The sequence below is a fragment of the Palaemon carinicauda genome, chromosome 1 (genome assembly GCF_036898095.1).
Source record: "Palaemon carinicauda isolate YSFRI2023 chromosome 1, ASM3689809v2, whole genome shotgun sequence".
Lineage (NCBI taxonomy): Eukaryota > Metazoa > Arthropoda > Malacostraca > Decapoda > Palaemonidae > Palaemon > Palaemon carinicauda.
Window position 1 is genome coordinate 226,001,205 of NC_090725.1, and position 21,844 is coordinate 226,023,048.

At 41.7% G+C, this 21,844-nt stretch overlaps 1 protein-coding gene across 4 annotated transcripts in view; it reads right to left on the reverse strand.

Moving 5' to 3' along the window:
* The window catches only part of mre11 (double strand break repair nuclease mre11), a 432,238-nt gene that overhangs the window by 224,770 nt on the left and 185,624 nt on the right, over positions 1–21,844 (reverse strand). For all 4 annotated transcript variants that reach the window (XM_068387688.1, XM_068387701.1, XM_068387695.1 and 1 more), the window contains exons 8-12: positions 21,161–21,272; positions 6,864–7,078; positions 6,131–6,279; positions 5,861–5,996; positions 2,651–2,778 (exon numbers count right to left, since the gene is read on the reverse strand). In XM_068387688.1, coding sequence (XP_068243789.1) covers positions 2,651–2,778; positions 5,861–5,996; positions 6,131–6,279; positions 6,864–7,078; positions 21,161–21,272 — 740 coding nt within the window. The remainder of the gene's footprint in view (positions 1–2,650; positions 2,779–5,860; positions 5,997–6,130; positions 6,280–6,863; positions 7,079–21,160; positions 21,273–21,844) is intronic.

The following is a 21,844-nucleotide window of genomic DNA, read 5'->3' on the forward strand; positions in this document are numbered from 1 at the left end:
GTAGCTCGTGTCGTGGGGGAAGCTCTCTCGGGAGCTCCGTCAGGAGCTGCAGAAGGTCCGGGAACCATTCCGTGTGATGCCATAGCGGAGCTATCAGAGTCATCGACAGGTTGACCGATAGTCTAGTCCTGTTGAGCACCCTTCTCATCGGACAGAACGGTGGGAAGGCGTACACGTCGATGTTGTCCCACCGTTGTTGGAAAGCATCTTGCCAGAGAGCCTTGGGGTCCGGGACTGGGGAGCAGTATGGGGCAGCTTGAAATTCAAGGCTGTCGCGAACAGATCCACCGTCGGGGAACCCCACAAAGTCAGGACTTTGTTGGCTATCTGAGGATCCAAAGACCACTCGGTACTCACTATCTGCGAAGCCATGCTCAGACTGTCGGCGAGCACATTCCTCTTGCCAGGAATGAAGCGAGCTGATAGTGTTATCGAGTTGACTTCGGTCCACCTCAGAATCTCTACTGCAAGATGGGATAACTGATGTGAAAAAGTACCTCCCTGCTTGTTGATATAAGCCACTACCGTGGTGTTGTCGCACATCACCACCACGGAGTGACCCGCCAGGGTCCGTTGGAACTGTTGGAGAGCCAGGAATACGGCCTTCTCTAGCAGGTTGATGTGCAGGTACTTTTCTGATTCTGACCAAAGGCCTGAGGTCCTCTGGTTCAGAATGTGAGCCCCCCACCCTTCTTTTGACGCGTCCGAAAACAAGGTCAATTCCGGGGGATAAGGTCAAACAGGGCTTCCTTGGAGGGCAGGCCCTTAAGCCCCAAGAAAGCCCAAAGCTGAAAAAGATCATCGTTAGAGACAGAGTTATCAACGTTATCAAAATCCTCCCCCGGAGGAGGAGGGGGAGCCCCGCTATGGGAGGCGTCGCCCTCTCCCGCACCCCGAGTTTAGGAAACAGAACAAGGGTCTGCGCTACCACTCGGAGGCCTCTCACGAGAGGCCGGACGAGTGGAAGCTTCAAAGGAGGTTTGGGCGGCGGAAGAAGAGTCCCTCGAGCCCTCCTCCTTCAAGGCAACCCCAGAAGGAGAACGGTCTCTCTTGGACTTCTTCTTACGCCGGCGGGCAAACCTCTCCCACTGGGAGGCAGACCACTCCCTACACTCACTGCACGTATTTTCCCTGTCACACCATCGGCCTCGGCACTGCGGGCAAAGGGTGTGAGGATCGGTATCCACCGCCGACATGAAGGTACCGCAAGGGCGGCAGGCGATCCCAGGGCACTTGCGCATGATGAATACCAAAGGGCGAGGCCAACTTCCAAACACACAGCTGAGGTAAAGCAAAGAAAAAGATTAAGGCTGTCAACAACGAGGACGATAGACAGACACGTCTGCACATCGTCCGAGCCAAAAGTGAAGTGAGTCAAATCACCTGTGTGTGGGGGGGAGGGGTAGCAAGCTACCCCTTCCCCTACCCCCCGCGCTAGCACTCGTTAAAATCTATTGGCTCGTCAATTTCAGCTAGCCCGAAAGTAAACCCAATGTAAATAGCGTGGTTTGTATTTCGGTTACGGAACAAAAAATAGTTTTCCATTCTAATAAGATTATTGTATTTGTTACAAAATGTGTTTCACTGGAAAATTACTACTAGATCTGAAAAAACCCTGTTAATTTGTACTTGTTACCTCTGCTAAGGAAGTTATATTTTTGAGTTGGATAATTTACTCATTTATTTGTCTGTAGACAGGATTACATCAAAACTACTCAACGGATTTTGACAAAATTTTCAGCACAGATATTGTAGATCTTAGGTCGTGGACAACCTCGTTAAATTTTGGAGATGATCCAGATCTGGATTCTAGATCTGGATTTGCATTTTACACAGTACTAAATATTAAATTAAAACAAATACATTTTGAAAAAGTTTCCACCTCAGATAAATCTTAGGCAATGGGCGACTTCATTAACTTGGAGGTGATTCGGTTCCAGGTCTAGATTTGCATTTCTTATTAATTCATCTATTTGTCTGTGTGTCTGTGGGCAGGATTACCTCAAAACTACTTGACAGATTTTGACAACATTTTAACAACAAATAGATCTTAGGTCATAATGACCCCCATCAAATTTTGAAGATCTGGATCTGGATCCGGATTTGCATTTTTCACAATTTTAAAGAGTAAGTCATAGCAAACATATTTCAAAAAAAATTTCCAGCACAGATAAATCTTAGGCTATGATCCGGATTTACATTTTTTCTTTTGTGTCAACGTCATCATTTGGCGGGGGTCAGAAATCTCTAATTGCTCTTGTAATAGTACAATACTTATAAATATTGCAAAGCGCACTACTTGGACTTTAGTATCATTTAAGTTTTCATTGCTTGTTCTAGAAAGTTTACTTCAGTATTTGTACTTTAAATACTACCACCTGTATGTCAACCCAGTCCTGCAACCTACTAGCATGAATTATTATACTGTACAGTATTGTATTATTTTCTTAGTTTACATAAAACATTTTTCTTATTAAAATAAATTTCTGAGTCATTACAATCATCTAGAGGCCATTCATTACTATAGCAATACAAGTATGCTACAATAATGTATTTTGATGCATATGATTATAATAAAAATACCATGAGTTTCCCCACATAGACTTGCATAACAAAGAATTGTAATTTATCATAATAAATTTATACTTACCTTGCAGGTTTAGATGAGTTGTCATTCCTATCATCATCTACTATCATGTCATCATCATCATCATCGTCATCACTGTCAATACGATGTTTAGAACGATTCCTATTGGGATCATTAAGGACAGCTGCTGCCTGTAAAAAGACCATCATTATATCATACAACAAAAAATATATAAGAATTAAGTGATATTTAATCAACACATAGTCAGTAAATTACTTTCAAAATTTGTTAATTCTTCCTACTCGTATATAAACCTTTCGTCCTTTCAAATAAAATTGCAGATTGGAGGGTAAAATATTTACTAAGAAATGAAGTGGTTGGTTCTTTTCCTTCTTTGGAATTGCCAGTCCCCCCGGTCCATTACAGAAATAAGGAAGAAGACTCTAGCCATCTTCTATCATCACAATATGAGGATGAGTAAGCTGATAGGGCCTGGCCAGTATTAGATTATGTACCTTAATACTTAATCAATGAAAGAATCTCTCCCCCCTTGGTCTAGAATTTAATACTTTACCCTAAGCAAGATGGCCAATTGGTTGGTATTCATTGCACTATCCTTGCCCCATTAACCAGTTCGCCAAAATGACGTCCACTAAATGACAAAACATGCCAGATACAACACACTTTGGCGTACCGGATACGTCATTTACAAATATAAACCATATGGAAGTTAAAATCACTTGAATATCCTACAATAGAGTACAGTACAGTAATACCTTGACATACGAGACACATTCGTTTGTGGACCGAGCTCTTACGTCAATTTGCTCTTATCTCCATTCTATTTTTACCGTATGAAATAACTGAAAAAAATTTAATCCATTCCCACCCTCTTAAAAACACCCAAATCAATGATATTAACAATGGAAAAATATGTTTTTATTTGCTATACTGTACAGTATAACCATACTTAACATACACTCACAAAATGATATAAATAATTACTGTGATATGCAATAAAATGTGATTATATTAGGGAGTTTTTACCTTTGAGGCAAACAATATTGGCTAACAGCAGTGTGTGCTGAGGAGGAGGGGCAGAGGAGAAGAGGAGGAAGGAAACGAGCGAATTGGACAGTACCATTTTACTATTCCTTACACATAGCATAACACTTTAAACTTAAAATTAACTTAGCTGAACTTGGCTTAATTTTTCTTAAACTTCTTATTCTCATCTACTATTTTCAATCTTTTTATATTTAATATTTACTGTTCTTCGATTGCCTTAACTTTTTTTGCCTCACTTTCACTTTCTCTTGCTCCAGGTCTTATTGTTTCTGCCTCCCTTTCAAAATGTTGCAGAAATGGGTCATGTAAGTGCCATTAGAGTGCTGAAGCACAACCAGTAGACAATTTATAAGGGTGTTTCTTTTCAATAAAATCAAAAACATCCTGCTACTTATCCAACACTTCCTTAACCTCCTTTGAAAAAATAAATTCCTCCAGTTTAACCTCCTCCTTGCTACAGATCTCTTGTAACACCTCTGAATGTTGCATTATCTATAGATTGATCAACTTCTCAGTTGTGAGTTCTTGATGCTCCTCACTATGGTCACTGACATCTGTCTCATCTACCTCCAACCCCATGGACTTTCCGAGACACAATCTCTTCCAACACAATGGGCTCGAGCTCAATATTGAAATGGTCCTTCCAAAATTCATGAAGGGTGATGTTGGTAGGATCTGTGACATCAAAACATTTTTTGAACAAATGCTTTGTGTACAGCTTTTGGAAATTAGAAATGACCTGTTGGTCCATGGGCTGGAGGAATGGTGTGGTGTTGAGAGGGAGATAGAGGACCTTAATCAAATTAAATTCATTAAAAATATCATCTTCAAGACCTGGAGGGTGGCCAGGGGCATTGTGTAGTATGAAAAGACATTTCAATAGCAAGTTTTTTCTAGCAAATATTTCTTGACTATCAGACCAAAGATCAGATTTACCCATTCTATAAAAAAAAAAATGCCTGGGTAATCATGCCTTTGTATTAGCTCGCCACACAATTTGAAGTTTTCTTTCAAGTTCTTGTGAACCTTGTAATCTTGTGGGTTGATCTTGCAGTCACTGCTGGCATTAGCACGTAAGGCTATAGTCAATCTATCCTTCATGGGTTTATGGCCCGGTAGTTTCTTCTCTTCAGCCGTGATGAATGACCTCCGTGGCATCTTTTTTTCCAAAAAGAAGGCCAGTTTCACAATAGTTGAGGATTTGTTGGGTGATGTAACTTTCCGCAACAATAAGTGACACAAAACATTCAACGTAATCCTCCACTGCTTTCACCTCTGAGCTCACAGCTTTCCCATGCCTCACAACTGAGTGGATCCGAGTTCGGTTTTTAAAATGATTGAACCATCCATAACCAGCTTTAAATGTCTCAACTGGCATAGATGTTACTATAGCAACTGTTATTAGGAAAATTATACCAGAAGGTCAAACTGCAGCTAAAGGTAAAGTCTCGTGAAGGAACACAACAGCTGTATTTGGTGGAACCTTTTCAGCACTGCTGAGTCTTATTTTTATCATCATATCAAAACATTTTGGATTTTGGAATTTTGTATAAAGTGCTCTCAACCTATAGTTCAACCATACCACCAAGTCAAGGCAAGTGATCATAATTAAGCTTGTCTGTGTAGCTTGGTCTTATATTAATCATAAAAAACATCAGAAAGAACTAAATAAAAAGAAAAAGTTCAAAATTTTTATGCCAAACCCCTCAATTGAATTAATCATATTAATTACTAAATCTTTAACGGAGGATTAACACACCACCTTATCCACATTAGTAGTGTCATCATAATTTCATATCAAGACATAATGGATTTATAACCTGCACCTGACAAACTTGAAATTCTCTAGGCTTACAAGAATTAGAGACAAAACACATTGCTCCTGAAATAGTATATTACAAATGATATTGAATGAATATATAGAAAACAAGCAAAGATATTCATATGTCATCTTGTAAAACTTATAGTTTCTTAATTTAATCAAATCCCTTTGATTTCATTACTACAAAACTTCCTTAAATGTTACTAAAATCTAAATCTATATACAGCAATCATACACATGTAAAAGAAATGAGAAATCATCTAATCATTAAAGAATGTTTTATTAACTGTATTTATGTATTTCATTATCATAAAAAATATTTCCCTATAACTATTTGCTTGCAGTATTTGAAAACTAAAATATATTTGTGAAGAAAAACAAACCTCATCTTCTAGTTCCTCTGCTTTCTTCTTTTGTAAACGGTCATCTCTGTATTCATATATCTTCTGAAGTACTTGTTCCTCCTCTGGTTCCACATCTGTTTCCATTAGGTATTTACGAGTCTTTTTAATTTGATGCCTAAATGTTGAAGGAAGAAAAATTTCTAATGAGGTGATTCAACATAATTTATTTTTATTTCTAAAATAATATACAGTTTTTAGTCACTATAACAATATCAACAAATCAAACTAAAATCTAAAAATAAATCTTACTTGACAATATCTACCAGCGCCTTGCTATCCTCCTTTTCTATGTAAGATTGGACACTAAGAGCTAAACCTCTCTCAGTTAAAAGGGATAGCTGCCGATTATCATCATCTATTTCATCAAAGTATTTCTTTACAAGGTCTTCTACTCTGGTCTGTCCATTTAAAAATAAAAAGAAATTATTACTATTTCTTTACAAAAGCTGATATTTTTTGCAAATTATAGAGGAATTTTCAGCTGGTAACTTCAATTGATAAAATTACTAATATGGGAAGTATTAAGGTGAAAAAGATTAGTTATTCTCCATATAGAGGTTGCATCTCCCAAACTCAACAGGGCTGGGACCAGAGCCAAGCAGAGTATTGGATTTTGCTGGGTTTGGGGGACACAAATCTAAGGAATATCTGTATATATACATATATATATCATTTATATCAGAGAAAGCAAACATTGTTGCAAATAATTCCATATTGTAAAACTGTTATTTCTTGTTTTTTACTTCTAAACAATAATTCTCAATTTCATTTGATATAAATTTTATAGTGTATTGATGATTTGGGATATTAAAGGTCAACAGTACAAAAAAAATAATGAATAAAGTAGAATAATTCCCAAACCATGTGCCTCCAATAAAGGATAATTTACTTGTCAGGTTCAATATGACTAGCATATATTTATGGCTTAAGAGATAATCAAGTATGAACATTCCAAATATACTATAATATTGACAGCACTTACTGTTTCTTCAAACAATGCATTCATTACTTCATCATCTACAACACTTTCAGCTTTCTTTTTTTGCTGGACCTCTTTTTTAAATAATATCATGTCATTTGGGTTGGCCAAAAGATCTTCAAAGGTATGACCAAATCTAACAGTGTTAAACATCTGATCTTCATGGGTATATTCAATTCTTAGCCTTATCAAAGGTTTTTTCGGTTGCCGGGGATGGCCTGAAATAAATGATAATGTAAATTCTAAATACAGCAAATTAAAGAAGTAATCTATCTATCTAATCCCTCATTCCAAAATATCCAGCAACCTCTCGGTAAAGTTAATTATAGATATTTTGTTAAGATGAATGTACAGTCAGCTCTTGACATAAGCTTGATTTAAAAACACATTGATGGAAAATACTTAAAAAATTACAAGAATTTCCATAATATAGCTAAATTTTAGAATTTATGTGAAACTTCCATACCTATACAAACCTGAGCATTTTGAAAGAAATTAAATCATTCATTATAACACTACTTACTTAATACTACGAATAGCTAGGTTGGTAGCGTTGCGGGCTTCTGTTTCAGAGGTCCCGAGTTCGCATCCCCGCCAGGACGCGGATACTGTGAGACCTTCTACTCCCAGGGTGGCGCCTGGGGGGGAGGTTAGAGGGGGCTAGTGATAGTCCCTGCTGGCTTATGGTCACCCGAGCAAAATGATGTAGATCGTCTGAATGGAGACCTAAAACTCGCAACTTTAACTTTTTCAACTTTTTTTAATAGTCATCTTGCCTTAATTATCAATCCCAAAGGCATCCTGACCTTCAACAAAAACTTGAAATTTTCTCTGCCAATCTCTCTCTCCTCCGATCCCATCTGCCAATGATGCTTTTTAATTCCATCAAATTCTACTATCAGACAACCTCTTTTCAAAATCTTCCATTAACTTGGAACTTTAGAGGCAGGTCTACATATTGTGGCCAATGATGATTACATGAAGCTTTTGGTAGTAATAGGCATAGGGTGTGCTCTCCCAGTGATGTCACTTATCGGGTGATGGAGAAGGTGGTGGAGAAAATTCATAATTTTAACGAAGTTAGGAAGTCGGTGGCTTCGATGATAATGTATGACAATTATGAAGATATTTCTTTAACAGAGATGGAAGAGCCATTGAATCATTGGTAAGGTAGTTCATTGAGGTAGGAAATATAATTTAAAGGGCTCTGGTTTGTATGGGTAGAAAATAAAAATTACCTTTAAACTGATTTGCTCCCTTGCATATCCTAAAATTGGAAGACTCACTCAATGGGGGTAGAAGTCCCCCTAAAACCAAACTGGAAGGTTCTATTCTTCATGGACATGTCATCCTTCCTTGAGAGGACATTGACCTAAGAGTTCCAAATATGGAAATAGAAAATGTTAGGGCCTCAGCCAATAATAGATTCAAAGGAAGCCGGTACTAGGCCACAGAGAACACATCTCCCTAACAGGGAGATTATATAATAGTTCCAATAGGTACTGCTGAGGTAGCAACAGTAGGGGATTCAGCATACGAAGCTTCATTTGTAGTGGATAACAGGGAGGGTGGGCTGTGGCACCCTAGCAGTACCAACCAAACTCGGCTGAATCCCTTGTCAGGCTGGGAGGTCCAAAGAGAAATAACTTTTTTATATATCAGCTACCTCCCCAAAATTGGGAAAAGTTCAATAGTAGGTAGATGGAATAATAATAATTTTAATAATTTCATTAATAATAATTATTTTAATAACAATAACAATTGTAATAATTTTGATAATAATAATTTTAATTAGAATAATCATCTCAATAAATTTTAAAATTATTATCATTATTGAAATTATTTTGCCCGCGCTCACCCCGGCACCATTAGCCTCGCCAAAACTCGCCACGCCGTCAAATAGTACAGTGACTGCGTTCTTTGGATATTGTTGCTTTAGTAGACTATTCTTAAAATTATTATTAATATCAAAATTTAAAGTAGTAGGATTTCTGAGACCACTAGCTATCTTAGTATTGTTAGGTGAATGAGGAATGAAGAGATTGTGTGCAGAATAATTAATCCTTTATTAAATGCCATAAAAGGAATGATAAATGCTTGTAAAACCTTCTGCAATTACTTTTATCTTAATAGTAATAATAATTCTAATAATAAAAATCATATTAACTTTACTATCAAAATTATTAAAATTATCATTATTGGTTATTATTATAATGAAAATTATCAAAATTATTATCAAACTATTAATAAAATAATTTTAATAATAATAATTTTAACAATAATCCCAGCTGCCCTCCAAGAACAAATAATTGGGGTTCAGTGCACCCCGCCCTCACCCCAGATCATAAACATAAATTGTCTGTAACCACCCCATAGTACATTGTACTATACCACAAACGTGGAATATGCTGGTTCTAAAACCACAATAACAGAAAAACAGAGCAACATAGTAAAACTAGGCATCACCTCCAACAGCAACCCTCAGATTGAGCATACATGGAGGGTTAGGTTGTCACTAGAGCACATTGCAGAGTTGTGATATTTTTCTCGTGGGGGTGGCCATCAACCTACGTTTGTGTTCCAGGCCTAAATAACTACTGTTTTTACCCTTTCGGTACGGGGCACCAGTCCCTGCTCAGTAGCTGTATACAAGAATTGTGACTTTGGAGGATTATTCTTAACCTGTAATTGTGTTTATTTTGTATATTTCCATTTTTATTTATTACTGGTAAGTGATTTTGTATTAATTCCACGATAGATAGCCTTCAAAATATATAAAAAAAAACATGTCAATAAAATATTTCACTTTATAAAAAATTTTTCAAAAAAATGTTTCCTTTGACATAAAATGTCTATAATAATGTATAATTACGAGGCACACAATAAACACAAACTTATCTACTGAGAGAGAGAGAGAGAGAGAGAGAGAGAGAGAGAGAGAGAGAGAGAGAGAGAGAGAGAGAGAGTCGGCCATAGATTTCCCCCATCCAATCATTTGGGCACAACATTTCTGCAAGAATCCTAGGAGACATGTCCTTCCAATGATAGTGTATCCCATGGCGGTTTCAGGGGGCTACCCGAGCCATTTCCGGTAAGGAAATAGGGGAAGGAAGAACAAGGGCTCAGGAAGGAACCTGTGTCTCTTGGACTCGCTACCCGCAGTTACCACTGGGGCTACGCCCTTAAACCATTTGGAGAGCGGAAATGACGGGACCGCATGAGAAACTGCCCAGGGACTTTCTCGAGTAGTCCTTCAAGCAGTGAGCCGTAAAGGTCGACTGGTTAGACCAAGTACCTGCCCGCAGGCTTTGGCCCACTGCCATGTTCTTCTCAAATGCCAAAGAAGCATTTAGACTCCTAATGCTGTGGGGTCTGGGCTTTCTTGGAAAGGGGACCCCTGCACTACTGTAGGGTCTGACGATCACTTGCCTTATCCAGAAGAAGAAAGTGTTCTTGGAGACCGGCTCCTTCACAGTCCCGAGGAAAATGAACAGACTCTTGATCTCGGGATGAAGTCTAGCTGTCCTTTCTAAATACTGCCATACTGCAAGTCCCTCGGGTTGTCCGAGCGAGGGATAGCTGGCACAGGGAACCATTCCATTTTGGGGTCCCAAACAACTGGATTCTGAGTCTTGGCTACGAAGGAGGGTAAGAATCTGAAAGTAGAATCTCGCCAACCCTTCGAGTGTGAGATCTCGTATGACAGGCCAGGAATCTCACCTACTCTTTGCTGATGCCAGAGCTAAACGAAAGACTGCTTTGAGGGTGAGCTCCTTGTCTAGAATGTCTTTTAGAGGCTCGAAGGGAGGTTCCAAAATCAAATTCAAGTACCCTAGCCACATCCCCCTGGGGCACTCAAACGGCTTGAGGGAAAAACGACTGCTCGAAGCTCCTGAAGAGCGTCGAGATCTACCTGGAGGAACCAAGGCCTATGTCCTTCAGGAGGAAGACTTGGGATGGACATGCCCACTTCGTCCCTGAGATAGACCAGGAAGTCTGCTATCTCGTGAATGGAGGCTCCTAATGGCCTGATGTTCTTCGAGGAGCACCCCTTAGAAAAGGTAGCCCACTATGCCATGTACACCTCGACTGACGAACGCTTCAGGTACCCTGCCATCCTTGATGCTGGCCTCGACGGAAATCCTTCCTTTTCAGGAGACGCTCGATAACCTCCACACGTGAAGGAGGGACCAAGGGTTTTCGTGGAACCTCTGGGAGTGAGGCTGCCGGAGAAGGTCTGGTCTGTCTGGAAGTGTCCCAGGTGTAAGGCATGCCAGTTCCTTTAGATCCGCGAACCACTCCCTCTCTGGCCACCAGGGCGCTACCAAAGTCACCCACAGGTTGGCCGTCCGTCTCATTGGAAGGCATCCTCGAACGCTGCCGCTGGATCTGGCACAGGAAAACAGAACACGGGGAGCTGTGCGTTTAGTCTCGTGGAGAAGAGGTCGAACACTGGCGAGCCCCACTTCAGGGAGAGGGTTTTGACCACTTCTGGGTGTAGGGACCACTCGGGCCCTACCACTCGACCCTTCCAGTTGAGGCCACCGGCCAGGACGTTCCTCTTCCCCGGAGAGAACCTGGCTGAAAAATTTAATTTGTTCCACTTCAGCCCATCCTAGGAACTCCATCGTGAGATTGCACCGTTCCTTCGACTTCAGTCCTCCTTGCTCTTTCACGTAGGCCACCACCGTGGCGTTGTCGCACCCCGTATACCCGGAGCTTCCAGGAGGTAGATGGACGATCCTCATCTCCAGCACGTATATGTGCAGGTTCGTCTCCTCAACTTCCCATTTACCTTTTGCCATTTTGTCGAGAAGATGAGCACCCCATCTTTCCTTGGACACGCCAGTGAACAGGAGCATCTCCGGAGGGTCGGCAGAAAAGGGCATTCCCTTGAGGGTGTTCGTTCCGATTGCTACAACCCCAGGACCTCCTTCGTCTCTGGGGACACCAGGACTATCTAGCGCGGGGAGTCCTCTCAGTCTTTGCCAGACCTTGGCTCTCCTGGGTTGGCCCGACAGGAAGGGCCAGAGTATCTGTTTCAGGGTGTCCAGTTTCTCCGCGGAGGGGAAGGCCCTCGCCATCCGGGAGTCTAGAACCAACCCTAGGTAGGTCATCCTGGTGGAGGAAATCAGCCGGGACTTCTCCAGGTTGATGATGATACTCAAGACGTTGTAGAACTGCAGGAGCTTCTCATCTTGCTCCCTCAGTACTTCCTCTGGGACTGAATCAACAACCAGTCACCTAAGTACCGAATCTGGCGGACGTCCTGTTCGTACGCCCCGCCTGAAACTGTTGAGAAGACCTTCGTGAAGCCCTGAGGACTGTCGACAGTCTGAAGCATAGGATTTTGAACTGCCATGTTTTGGTACTCCAATTTACCCTTAGGAACCTCCTGTTGGAGGGATGAACAGGGACCTGGAAGTAGACGGCTTTGAGGCCTATGGACCTCAGCCGTCCTCCTCCTTCAAGGTCGCCAGGACCGACTTCGGAGTGTCCATCTTGAAGTCGGTGTTGTACACAAATTGTTGAGGGCTGAAAGGTCTCCAGAACTCTGTCGCCTTTTCCACCAGGAAGAGGCTGTTGTAGAACCCTGGACTCGATTCTCGACTGGTTCTACTGCCCCTTTCGCCAGGATTGCCAAGCCTTCTTCCTGCAATACTGCTACTCTCCAGGGGTCTCTGGATGCCAACCACTCCGCCTGTTGATCTGGGATCCGAGGTGGAGGTCCGCTAGGAAGGGAAGCTTGTACCCCTCCTTTAGTACTGCTACGGTCCCCGGATCCGCTCCGTGGTCCCGCCATGCTTGCCAATATCGTTTGAGGCATCCCCCCACCTGAGGCGCCAGCAGGAGTAGGGGGGAGCCTCCCCTCCTAACTCCTTCGAGAGCCGTGGCCTGAACGCCCTCTCCTGGAATCTGAGTAGGAGGGTATAAAGGTTAACTGAGGAGTCGAAGCTCCCCTACGGGGGGCAAGGCAAGGGAAAGATTACGTGTGCCAACTTCTACATCCGACGGGCGGACGGAGCCGAAGAGGCACTGGGCAAAGGTGCGGGGCTCCCTCTCCAGCGGCCACCGAGACAGGCACTGGAGAGGAAATAGCCCCGTTAGACCCGCTCGGGGAAAAACCACTCTGCCTTCGTCACGGATGGAGCTGTCATGGGCCTACCCCCTCCCGGGGAAATCCGTGGGGTTTAAGCACCCTGCCATATCAGAGGCCTCTTCTGATGCTTGGATGGGGCTGGCCGGGACAATGGCACGGCTGGCCCCATCACGGATGGAGCTGCCGGAACAGAGGTATCCGTTATGGGTGCGTCAGCGGCCACCTCCAATGCTTGGATGGGACTGGCCGGGATGATGGAGCGGCTATCTCCATCACGGATGAAGCCACTGGGACGGAGGTACCCGTCATGGGTCTACCCCTTCCCGGGGAGATCTGTGGGGTTTAAGTACCCTGCCATGTCAGCGGCCTCCTCCGATGCTTGGATGGGGCTGGCCGGGACGATGGCACGGCTGACTCCATCACGGATGGAGCCGCCAGGACGGAGGTAGCCGTCATGGGAGTGTCAGCGGCCACCTCCAATGCTTCGATGGGGCTGACTAGGACGATGGCATGGCTGGCTCTATCACGGATGGAGCCGCCGGGGCGGAGGGAGCCATCATGGGTGTGTCAGTGGCCACCTCCAATGCTTGGATCATGGGTCTACCCCCTCCCGGGGGATCCGTGGGGTGTGAGTACCCTGGCCTACCAGCGGTTGACCACGAATCCTGAATGGAGCAGTCGTGGTACCGGGTATGGAAGCCATGCTGCCGGGTCGATCCAGCGGCTACCTCCGCTGGAAGGATGGAGCTCCTGCGGATATCCATGGAGCCACGGACTTCCCCGTGCTGGCTGGTTGGTTCCTCCGTTCAGGGCTGGCCATCGAAGGACCGGAGGCCGGGACAAGGCTGCCAGTCCGAAGAGGCAACTCTCTCCGCTGGGCGGGAGAAGTCGGAACCTTCGCAGCTTTATGCCTGTCGGAACGGGGGCCTCTGTCCTGGGTCCACAGCGCTCGTGCCGAGCTAGGTGGTCTTTGGAGGTCAGGACTCGACTGCCAGACCAAAGGGGCGACTCTCTCCGCTGGGCGGATGGAGCCGGACCCTTCGCGGACTTACGCCTGTCGACTGGCATCACTGTCGGAACGGGGGCCTCCGTCCTGGGTCCACTGCGCTCGTGCCGAGCTAGGTGGCCTTTGGAGGACTTATGCCGGTCTGCCAGAGCCTGCTGTAGGGTTGTCGGGGTTCACGTCGAAGGGCGGGCATCACCGTCGGAACGAACGAACCTTCTCTACCGTCCGCAGAACCTACGGCCTGATCCCGAGGAGCCGGGTCACCGGGCACTCCCACCGGGCGCTTCGGTTCTGGAATAACCGGCACTCCCCTGCGGTGGTACCGGTCTTCCCCGGCGGGAGCCTCCGCACCAGGTTCGGGGGTCAAAACTGGCATCGCCGTGCCGGCGAGGACTACCGTTCGTGTATTCTCTCTGGGGGACGAGGACGCGGATCCCGTGGGCTGACCCGACGGAGGGAACCGTTCCTTTAAGTCCGAGGGCCGAACCAGCTGTGCTGATTCGGCCAGGCTGCCCGTAAGGAAGCACGGTTCCCCCCGCTGGCGGGGTGAACCGAAAGCTTCGCGACCTTATGCCTGCCTGAAGCGGCCTTCTCGCATTTCTCCCTGCGCGGGTCATATCTGCGTCTGGAGGATGGCCTTCGTGGCGAGAAATCCCTGGACTGCCGATCCAGGGAACGCTGCAACTCAGACTTGGGAGGCTCCTTCTCGGCGACGTCCTCGGCTGCAGAAGTGACTGAAAAACACGCCAAAGAGGGTGGAGAAGAATTAGGGACATTTTTCCCCCACATGGGGTCATCAGAGGAGATGTGGCCTGCTTGCACCAGGACTCCGTCTCCCACCACACTCCCGCCCCTCCCTCAAGCCCCTCACTCGTCTGGAACGACGCCACAACCCCACTATCCTGAAGATCAGACTCTTGGGGAAGGGCCTCGGCCTCTTCCCCAAAACGGACTTACCTCGTCCCCTACTCTAGGTAGGGGAGGGTGGTAGGGAAGCTCTGCCCGGCGAAGCAAGGGGGGAAGGGGCGCTAGTCTTCTTAGGCGACCTCTTCGTCGCCTACTTCTTCTTGGTGCTATACCGCACCCACTCCGACTCCTGGGGAAGAGCGATGGGCACTTCCCCACAACTGACTTACCTCGTCCCCTACTCTGGGTAGGGGAAGATGGCTGTATAAAGAAGCTCCATTCGACGAGGCATCGGGAGAAGTAAGCGGCGAGGAGAGGCTCGTCTTCCTATGAGACCTCTTGGATGCATTCTTCTTCTTGGTGCCGAAGTGCACCCACTGCACTACGTTCCAGGACTCGCACTCCGGACACGTGGCTGTAGGAGAACATAAGCTGCCCCTACACGACAAACACAGAGGATAAGGGGAGGAAGGATGATTTATTGTTAATTTGTTCTCTTCAGCTATTTATTTCCTTATTTCATTTCCTCACTGGGCTATTCTTCCTTATTGGAGCCCCTGGGCAAAGCATCGTGCTTTTCCATATAGGGCTGTAGCTAGGATAGTAATAATAATAATAATAAGTCCACGTGGGGACCTCGAAAGACACAAAAAGGGGGGGTCGGGGACACAGGGTCACACTGGGTAAGAGAGAGCGCCGAGATGGTATCACGGCGCGACCAGAGAACTTACTGGAGATCGAGACCTGAGCAAGCATGCTCTCTGACCTGGGGGATAGCCTCAGGCCATGTTCCACTCCACCTGAGGTTACCCCTCATAGAAAACGGGACTAGGGGTAAACTACACAAAACTCTGGTCGGTTGGGAGGAGATCCCAGATTACTCTTAAGAAAGTAGTTCGAGGTAAGTATTCTGTGTTGGAACAAACATTATTTATTACTGGCTATCTATACTCAGGCACAGATTTTCACACATGAATATGTATTCCCTCCCTCTAAAATAGATGATAATTATTAAGTGCTTGGAAGCAACTGTAATACAATATAAAAGAATAGATTTTACGACATGACAATCCTCCTTTTGCTTGTAAAGAGGGGTAGGTAGGAAAGACTTTGTGCTGTGAACTGCGTCATTCTTGTTTCTGCGGTTCGGTATAGCTGACCTGGTTGTAGCGTCCGAGGCTGTTGAGGAGGAGGGCTGGGTGGATATGGTATTTTTTGTACTTCCAGCTGGTGTGGCACATTGGCATTCTAAATGATTATGCAATATCCTAAAAGGAAACTTTAAGGATATTCGCGCGAGGAGTTAGAATTCTGGAGACCTTTAGTTAAATTCTCTGGGAATATCACTGTAGTCAAATATACCCTAGGAAGCTACTGAAAGGAACCTTCCATCAGGACAACATGGCCTGAGCCCAAAAATAATAATAATAATAATAATTTCCCAGCATGTTTTGACACATGCTGACGTCATCGAGGCGAAGGGGTTAATGATTCAACAGCCATTCCAACTCACTAAAGACAACTGATTACAGAATAAAGTTTTCAAAAGTTTGCTTTATTTTCTAATGTATTTCACTCTAAACCCAAATTTTTTTCCATTCATTATGAAGTGATTATCCAATAATTTTCCAGAAATTTGTTTTATATAATTTTCTCTAAATAATGGTAAAGCACTGTGATTTTATATGTAAAAAAAATATATATATTCATTGAAGTATGTTATCCATAGTAACTCCAAAATAAATAACCATCTAAAGATATACAACTACTTATTATTAATAATGGACTTTGTTATACAGAAATATTATGAAAATATCCATTTAGTACTTCCTTTGACACAAGAAGTATTCTATAATGTATAATTTATAAGGTATACAATGAAAAAACTAATGACAAAAGAAATGAGAGAGAGAGAGAGAGAGAGAGAGAGAGAGAGAGAGAGAGAGAGAGAGAGAGAGAGAGAGAGAGAGATTATAAATTTAGTTCATTAGACATAAGGTTTGTTTGTTAGAATATTTTGTAAAAATCATAGTAGAGAAAACAGGAATAAAATAAAAAACTAATCTCGTCGCGTGTCAACAACTTGCATTACTGGTAAAACATTTTGGTGATGTTGAAGGCGGGAGTGGAGTAAAAGGAAGAGAGCCGATGATAGCTGAAGTACATCCTGCTTTCTATGATTTGAACACATATGGCAACATAGAAATACACTAAATACACCTTACATAACCATGAATAAGGACTAGAATTGCAAGTGTTTCTGTTACTGGTGGGGTGAAATGTGAGGACAGCTACATCTCTAAACTGTGGGGTGTGAGGGTAGGTTTGAATAATACCTCAGGTAAGGAATGTCATTATTGGATAGAGAGTGGTGTGATTTTATATGGTAACATAAAAACAGACTAAAATAGCTTTTACACAATCAGAAATATAACCTAGAATCACAGAAATAAAACTAAAATCCCAAAGACTTCGTTATTTGGCTAAAGAAAGGAGAGAAGATTTTTTAGTGAAATTTTCTAGGTGTGAGCTGTATGTGATATATGACCATGTGCTATACTCTTTTGTAAGATATATAAGTTATACAAGTAATCTTAAATTCCATAAGGTTTATATTTGTGTATGACGTACCCCGATGTCCTCGTCTGTATCACCAGTCATGTTTTGACGTCAGATGATGTCATCATAGCCAAAGGGTTAATTAATTTGAAAGCATAATCTATAGTTTAATGTTGCCTTCTCAAGACTCACTGACATAATTCTCTTTCTTTCACTAATTAGCTAAATAGTATTTATACTGTGTTTTGCTCCTTTGTTACTTATACCATACAGAAAACAGTACTGTACACCTGTATAAAATACAAATGATTACAAACACCTCTCAAAAGAACAAGTGTGATGTAAAATTTCTTAAACAGAATTAAGACTTTAGACATTTTAAAATGTGACACAGCCTTTGCTGAAGTGGCCCATATGTTAAGAAAAAAATCTGTCACAATCTCCTAACAGAACATAGAAAATTTTGTGGGGAGTGTAAATGAATTCCATACTACAGCAGAAATTGTCTGTTTTGGTTCACTATGAATGCTCTAAATGACTGAGTAGGCATTATGCGACTAGATAATACAGTACATGTTAAAAAACCTGCTCACTGACTACAAACTTATACGTAAAAATACCCTCAGTGTTTAAGAACACTACAATCTAGGAACAAGAAAACTGTAAAACATCACAACCTATAAAATCTAGATTATGGCTGAGCCAAGATTTAGTGGTACCAAGGCCACATCAAAATTCCAAGAACTAAAAGATAAAAAATTTACATTCTGTACTTTAAAAGTATATTATGGTATATCCAACATTATGAAAAAATTTATGATTTTTATAATTAGGGCAATAAAGCCAGTGAGGTCATTTAGTGCAACTGGGGGAAACCACATATGCAATATGAATTAAAAGTTGGGCTGTTATGAAGGAATCTGGAATAAAATAAGGAGGATCAGAGGTGTAGAAAAAGCTAGAACGTGAGTTCAGCCAAAGGCCAAAGGGGCACTGCAAACTTTAAACTGAAGAGGGACCAAGCAAAAGAGTAAGATCAACTGTCCTATTCCTCTATCTACCTTAAAGGTGGGATGATTTAGCGAATACAACTTCTTTCTATTAAATAGAGCTATCACAACAGAAACAAAGTGAGTGGGTTTGGTTTTGATCAACTGCCATGTTATTTTGTATTAGAGCTTTATTGCCAGGCTTTTCACAATTTATTTTCCCGCTATAAATGTGCCGTTCCGTTTCGGGCGCTTGGGCCAGAAGTACCTGTGACATCACAGAGAGACTTCGGCAGCTATAAGCGGATGTACACAATCTAGTTTTGCTAGAACAGAAGATTTTGCTTGTTGGAAAAGTGATTCTGAATAGATGGAGATTTTATACATTGTAGTGCCTCGCAAGTATGTTGCAGTGAATTGCCCAAAACACGGAGGTGAAAATATCTCCCTCTATTTCTTGCCAAAGGATGAACTTCGAAAATACAATGGGTCACTCAAGTGCAAAGCACACGGGCCAAATGCACGGCCAGCAAATCCTCGCGGATTTAGAATCTTCATAGTTTAATATATTAATTAAAAATAAATGGCCCCGTTTGGTCAAATTATGTTAGCAACAACCAAAATAATAATAATAATAATAATAATAATAATAATAATCATCATCATCAGGGTGCTATTATAGTATGCTATCTACCGTCAAATTTCTACTATAGTGTGGTATCTACCACAAAGTATGTTATCTACTGTCAATGTTAATCCTCCTGTTTGATGATGATTATCAAACAGATTATGTACCACAAGTACGTTATTCTCATTGCACTTTAATGATAGTTTAATAATAGTTATTGGAAGGACAACATGGATGCATAATTATAAGCAGTTTGTAGGTTAGGTTAGGTTAGGTTAGGTTAGGTTGGTTTGGGTTGGGTTGGGTTAGGTTAGGTTAGGTTAGGTTAGGTTATCAAGTCGGTAGTGATCCTCCTCCTAATTAGAGGCGGATTAGCAAGAAGAACGTATCCTTAGGGACTGATGATAGGCATAATATTATAGTCAGAGAGGGGTGGTAGATAGCAAAATCGGCGGTAGATAGCATACTATAATAGCACTATCATCAGTATAATAGTAACAAGAAAATAATCCATAATATTGATCATAAAAAATGATCACAAATACACCTATCTGCACTTCAAACGCCAGGTTACAAAATCCTTCGATCAAGCAAATATCTGCTACATGGAAATTTTTGAAGTTAATTTTTGCAATGGTTAAATTAGATATTCCCTCTTAATTTTCTTTCTCAATTAAAAATATATACAGTATTGTTTTATCTCTCTCCCTCTCTTTGAATTCATATCAATATATACTATCACACCTATCATCTTATTTTACTGACCTTCATAATAGCACTGACGATGGCATTAAATTAAGATCTATATCTTACTAAAATCCCTGTCAGTATTAACACGAACTTGAGATTAACCATCATTTCCAGGTATTTAGCCCATTATCTTTGTGCAAGCAGAATTCGGGAATCTAATCTGGGAATGGGCATTCCCATTTCATTTTCTCAGAATATGCATTCCTAGTTTTTAGTCTTTCACGCAGATATCTAAAGCTGTCAGAATTAAAAGGACCATGGTATTCCATGGACCAGGCATAATATCCTTTCAAGTTAATGCTCAAGATAAATGGGGACTTTTGATACTAAAGTAGTGTTGTGCAAATGTATAAAATATATTTTCTCTAGAATAGGTTTTAAAGGTTTTAGATATTTTTATGCAAAATTTACTAAGATAGATGTGAATTTTTACAGGAAATGTAATTTACGAGTATATTGTTTTTGGTGACCTTGGATATATTATTGATAGATTATGTATATTATTGATAGATTATGTTAGAATCCTCAGCTCTCTCTCTCTCTCTCTCTCTCTCTCTCTCTCTCTCTCTCTCTCTCTCTCTCTCTCTCTCTCTCTCTCTCTTTATAATTCCTTGGAGCCATAAATAATAAACACTCGGCCGCATTCTCCTTTTGTATATAAAATTAATTACACCAGCCAGCAGAGCCCCCCTTTAATCAGAATGGTTTTTAGCTTCTAGATTACTAGAAACACCCGACACAATTAACATTTCAAAAGGTAACCCAATCCAATAAGGATATCACTCCCTATATAATTTTTATCACTGAAATTGTTGGAGTATAATATTAGAAAAATCCCTGTCTTGCAACCTCTTGGAGAGAAGTTTGAGACCCTCTCAAGTATGACAGTTTCTTGTTGTGTCTGTAACCTCAGAAGAGGAGGTTTGGGGGCACCTATAGGACTACCTGCTGAGTCATCAGCAGCCTTTGCCAGGCCCTCCCTGGTCTTAGCTTAGTGGCAAAAGGGCTTTTGAGCTGATCATATGCATATATGGTCAATCAATAGGGCATTGTCCTTTCCATTGCCTCTGCCATTTATGAGTAATCTTTAAACCTTTTAAATAAGTTGATTTTCACATAAATATTAAAATCTAAAGTATATTAGTTTAATATTCTTTAGATTTTAATATTTTTTATTTACAAAGTATCTAGGCCATTATAAAAGAGACGAGCTTTTGTTCAATAAGCTAATTAAATGAAAACTGTTTCTGTCCAGTAATTCAGTATTATAAAGTAATTAGTCCTAAACATGGAATGAGTCAACCAAAAAGCATTAATTCCTTAAATTTACCAATATAGGCATGAAAAACTTTTATACCGTACCTGTGAGGAGTTCTTCAGCTTTCTTCAACATCTCCCTAACATGATTTTCAACGTAGCGTTTCACGACGATCTCACCTTTTTCACCAAGTCCATGATCTCCTAAGTTCAAGTCCTACAATTAAAAAGAAGTAAATTCAATTAGAAAAAAATGTTTCACTGAGACTAATGATTTCCCAATTTTGCTTGTAATTTACAGTATTTCTACTCTCTCATAACGTTACTAATACAGATATTAGCTTGTCCCTTAAAAGACATTCAAATCCTGCTTAAGTATTTCAGTTCAATTTTTGCATTATTGATGTACAAATCCTAGTAAAATGCCTTAGCTTAATTTTTGTCATAAAAGATTCAGTTGAAAGAAAAGTCTCATAATAAAATTAATTGTTTCATCTCTCCATAATCGATATGCTTATATGTATCGAGCGCCATCTTATTAACACTTAAGCTGAAAAAAAAGGGTTTTTCCATATTTCTAATTAGCCACTTAAGATGTTATTCCTTCTATTACTAAGTGTCATCACCAGCATTATAGTTACAATCCAATAAGTTTGTTTTTAAGCCAACTAAATTATGGGAAGGTGTTTCAATATTTCTAATGGCAAGGCCATTTCTTGTATCCCTAATGTATACCACTACTGTATATAGAAATTCTCTACAATCTTCCTCACTGCATCTCTTTTATTG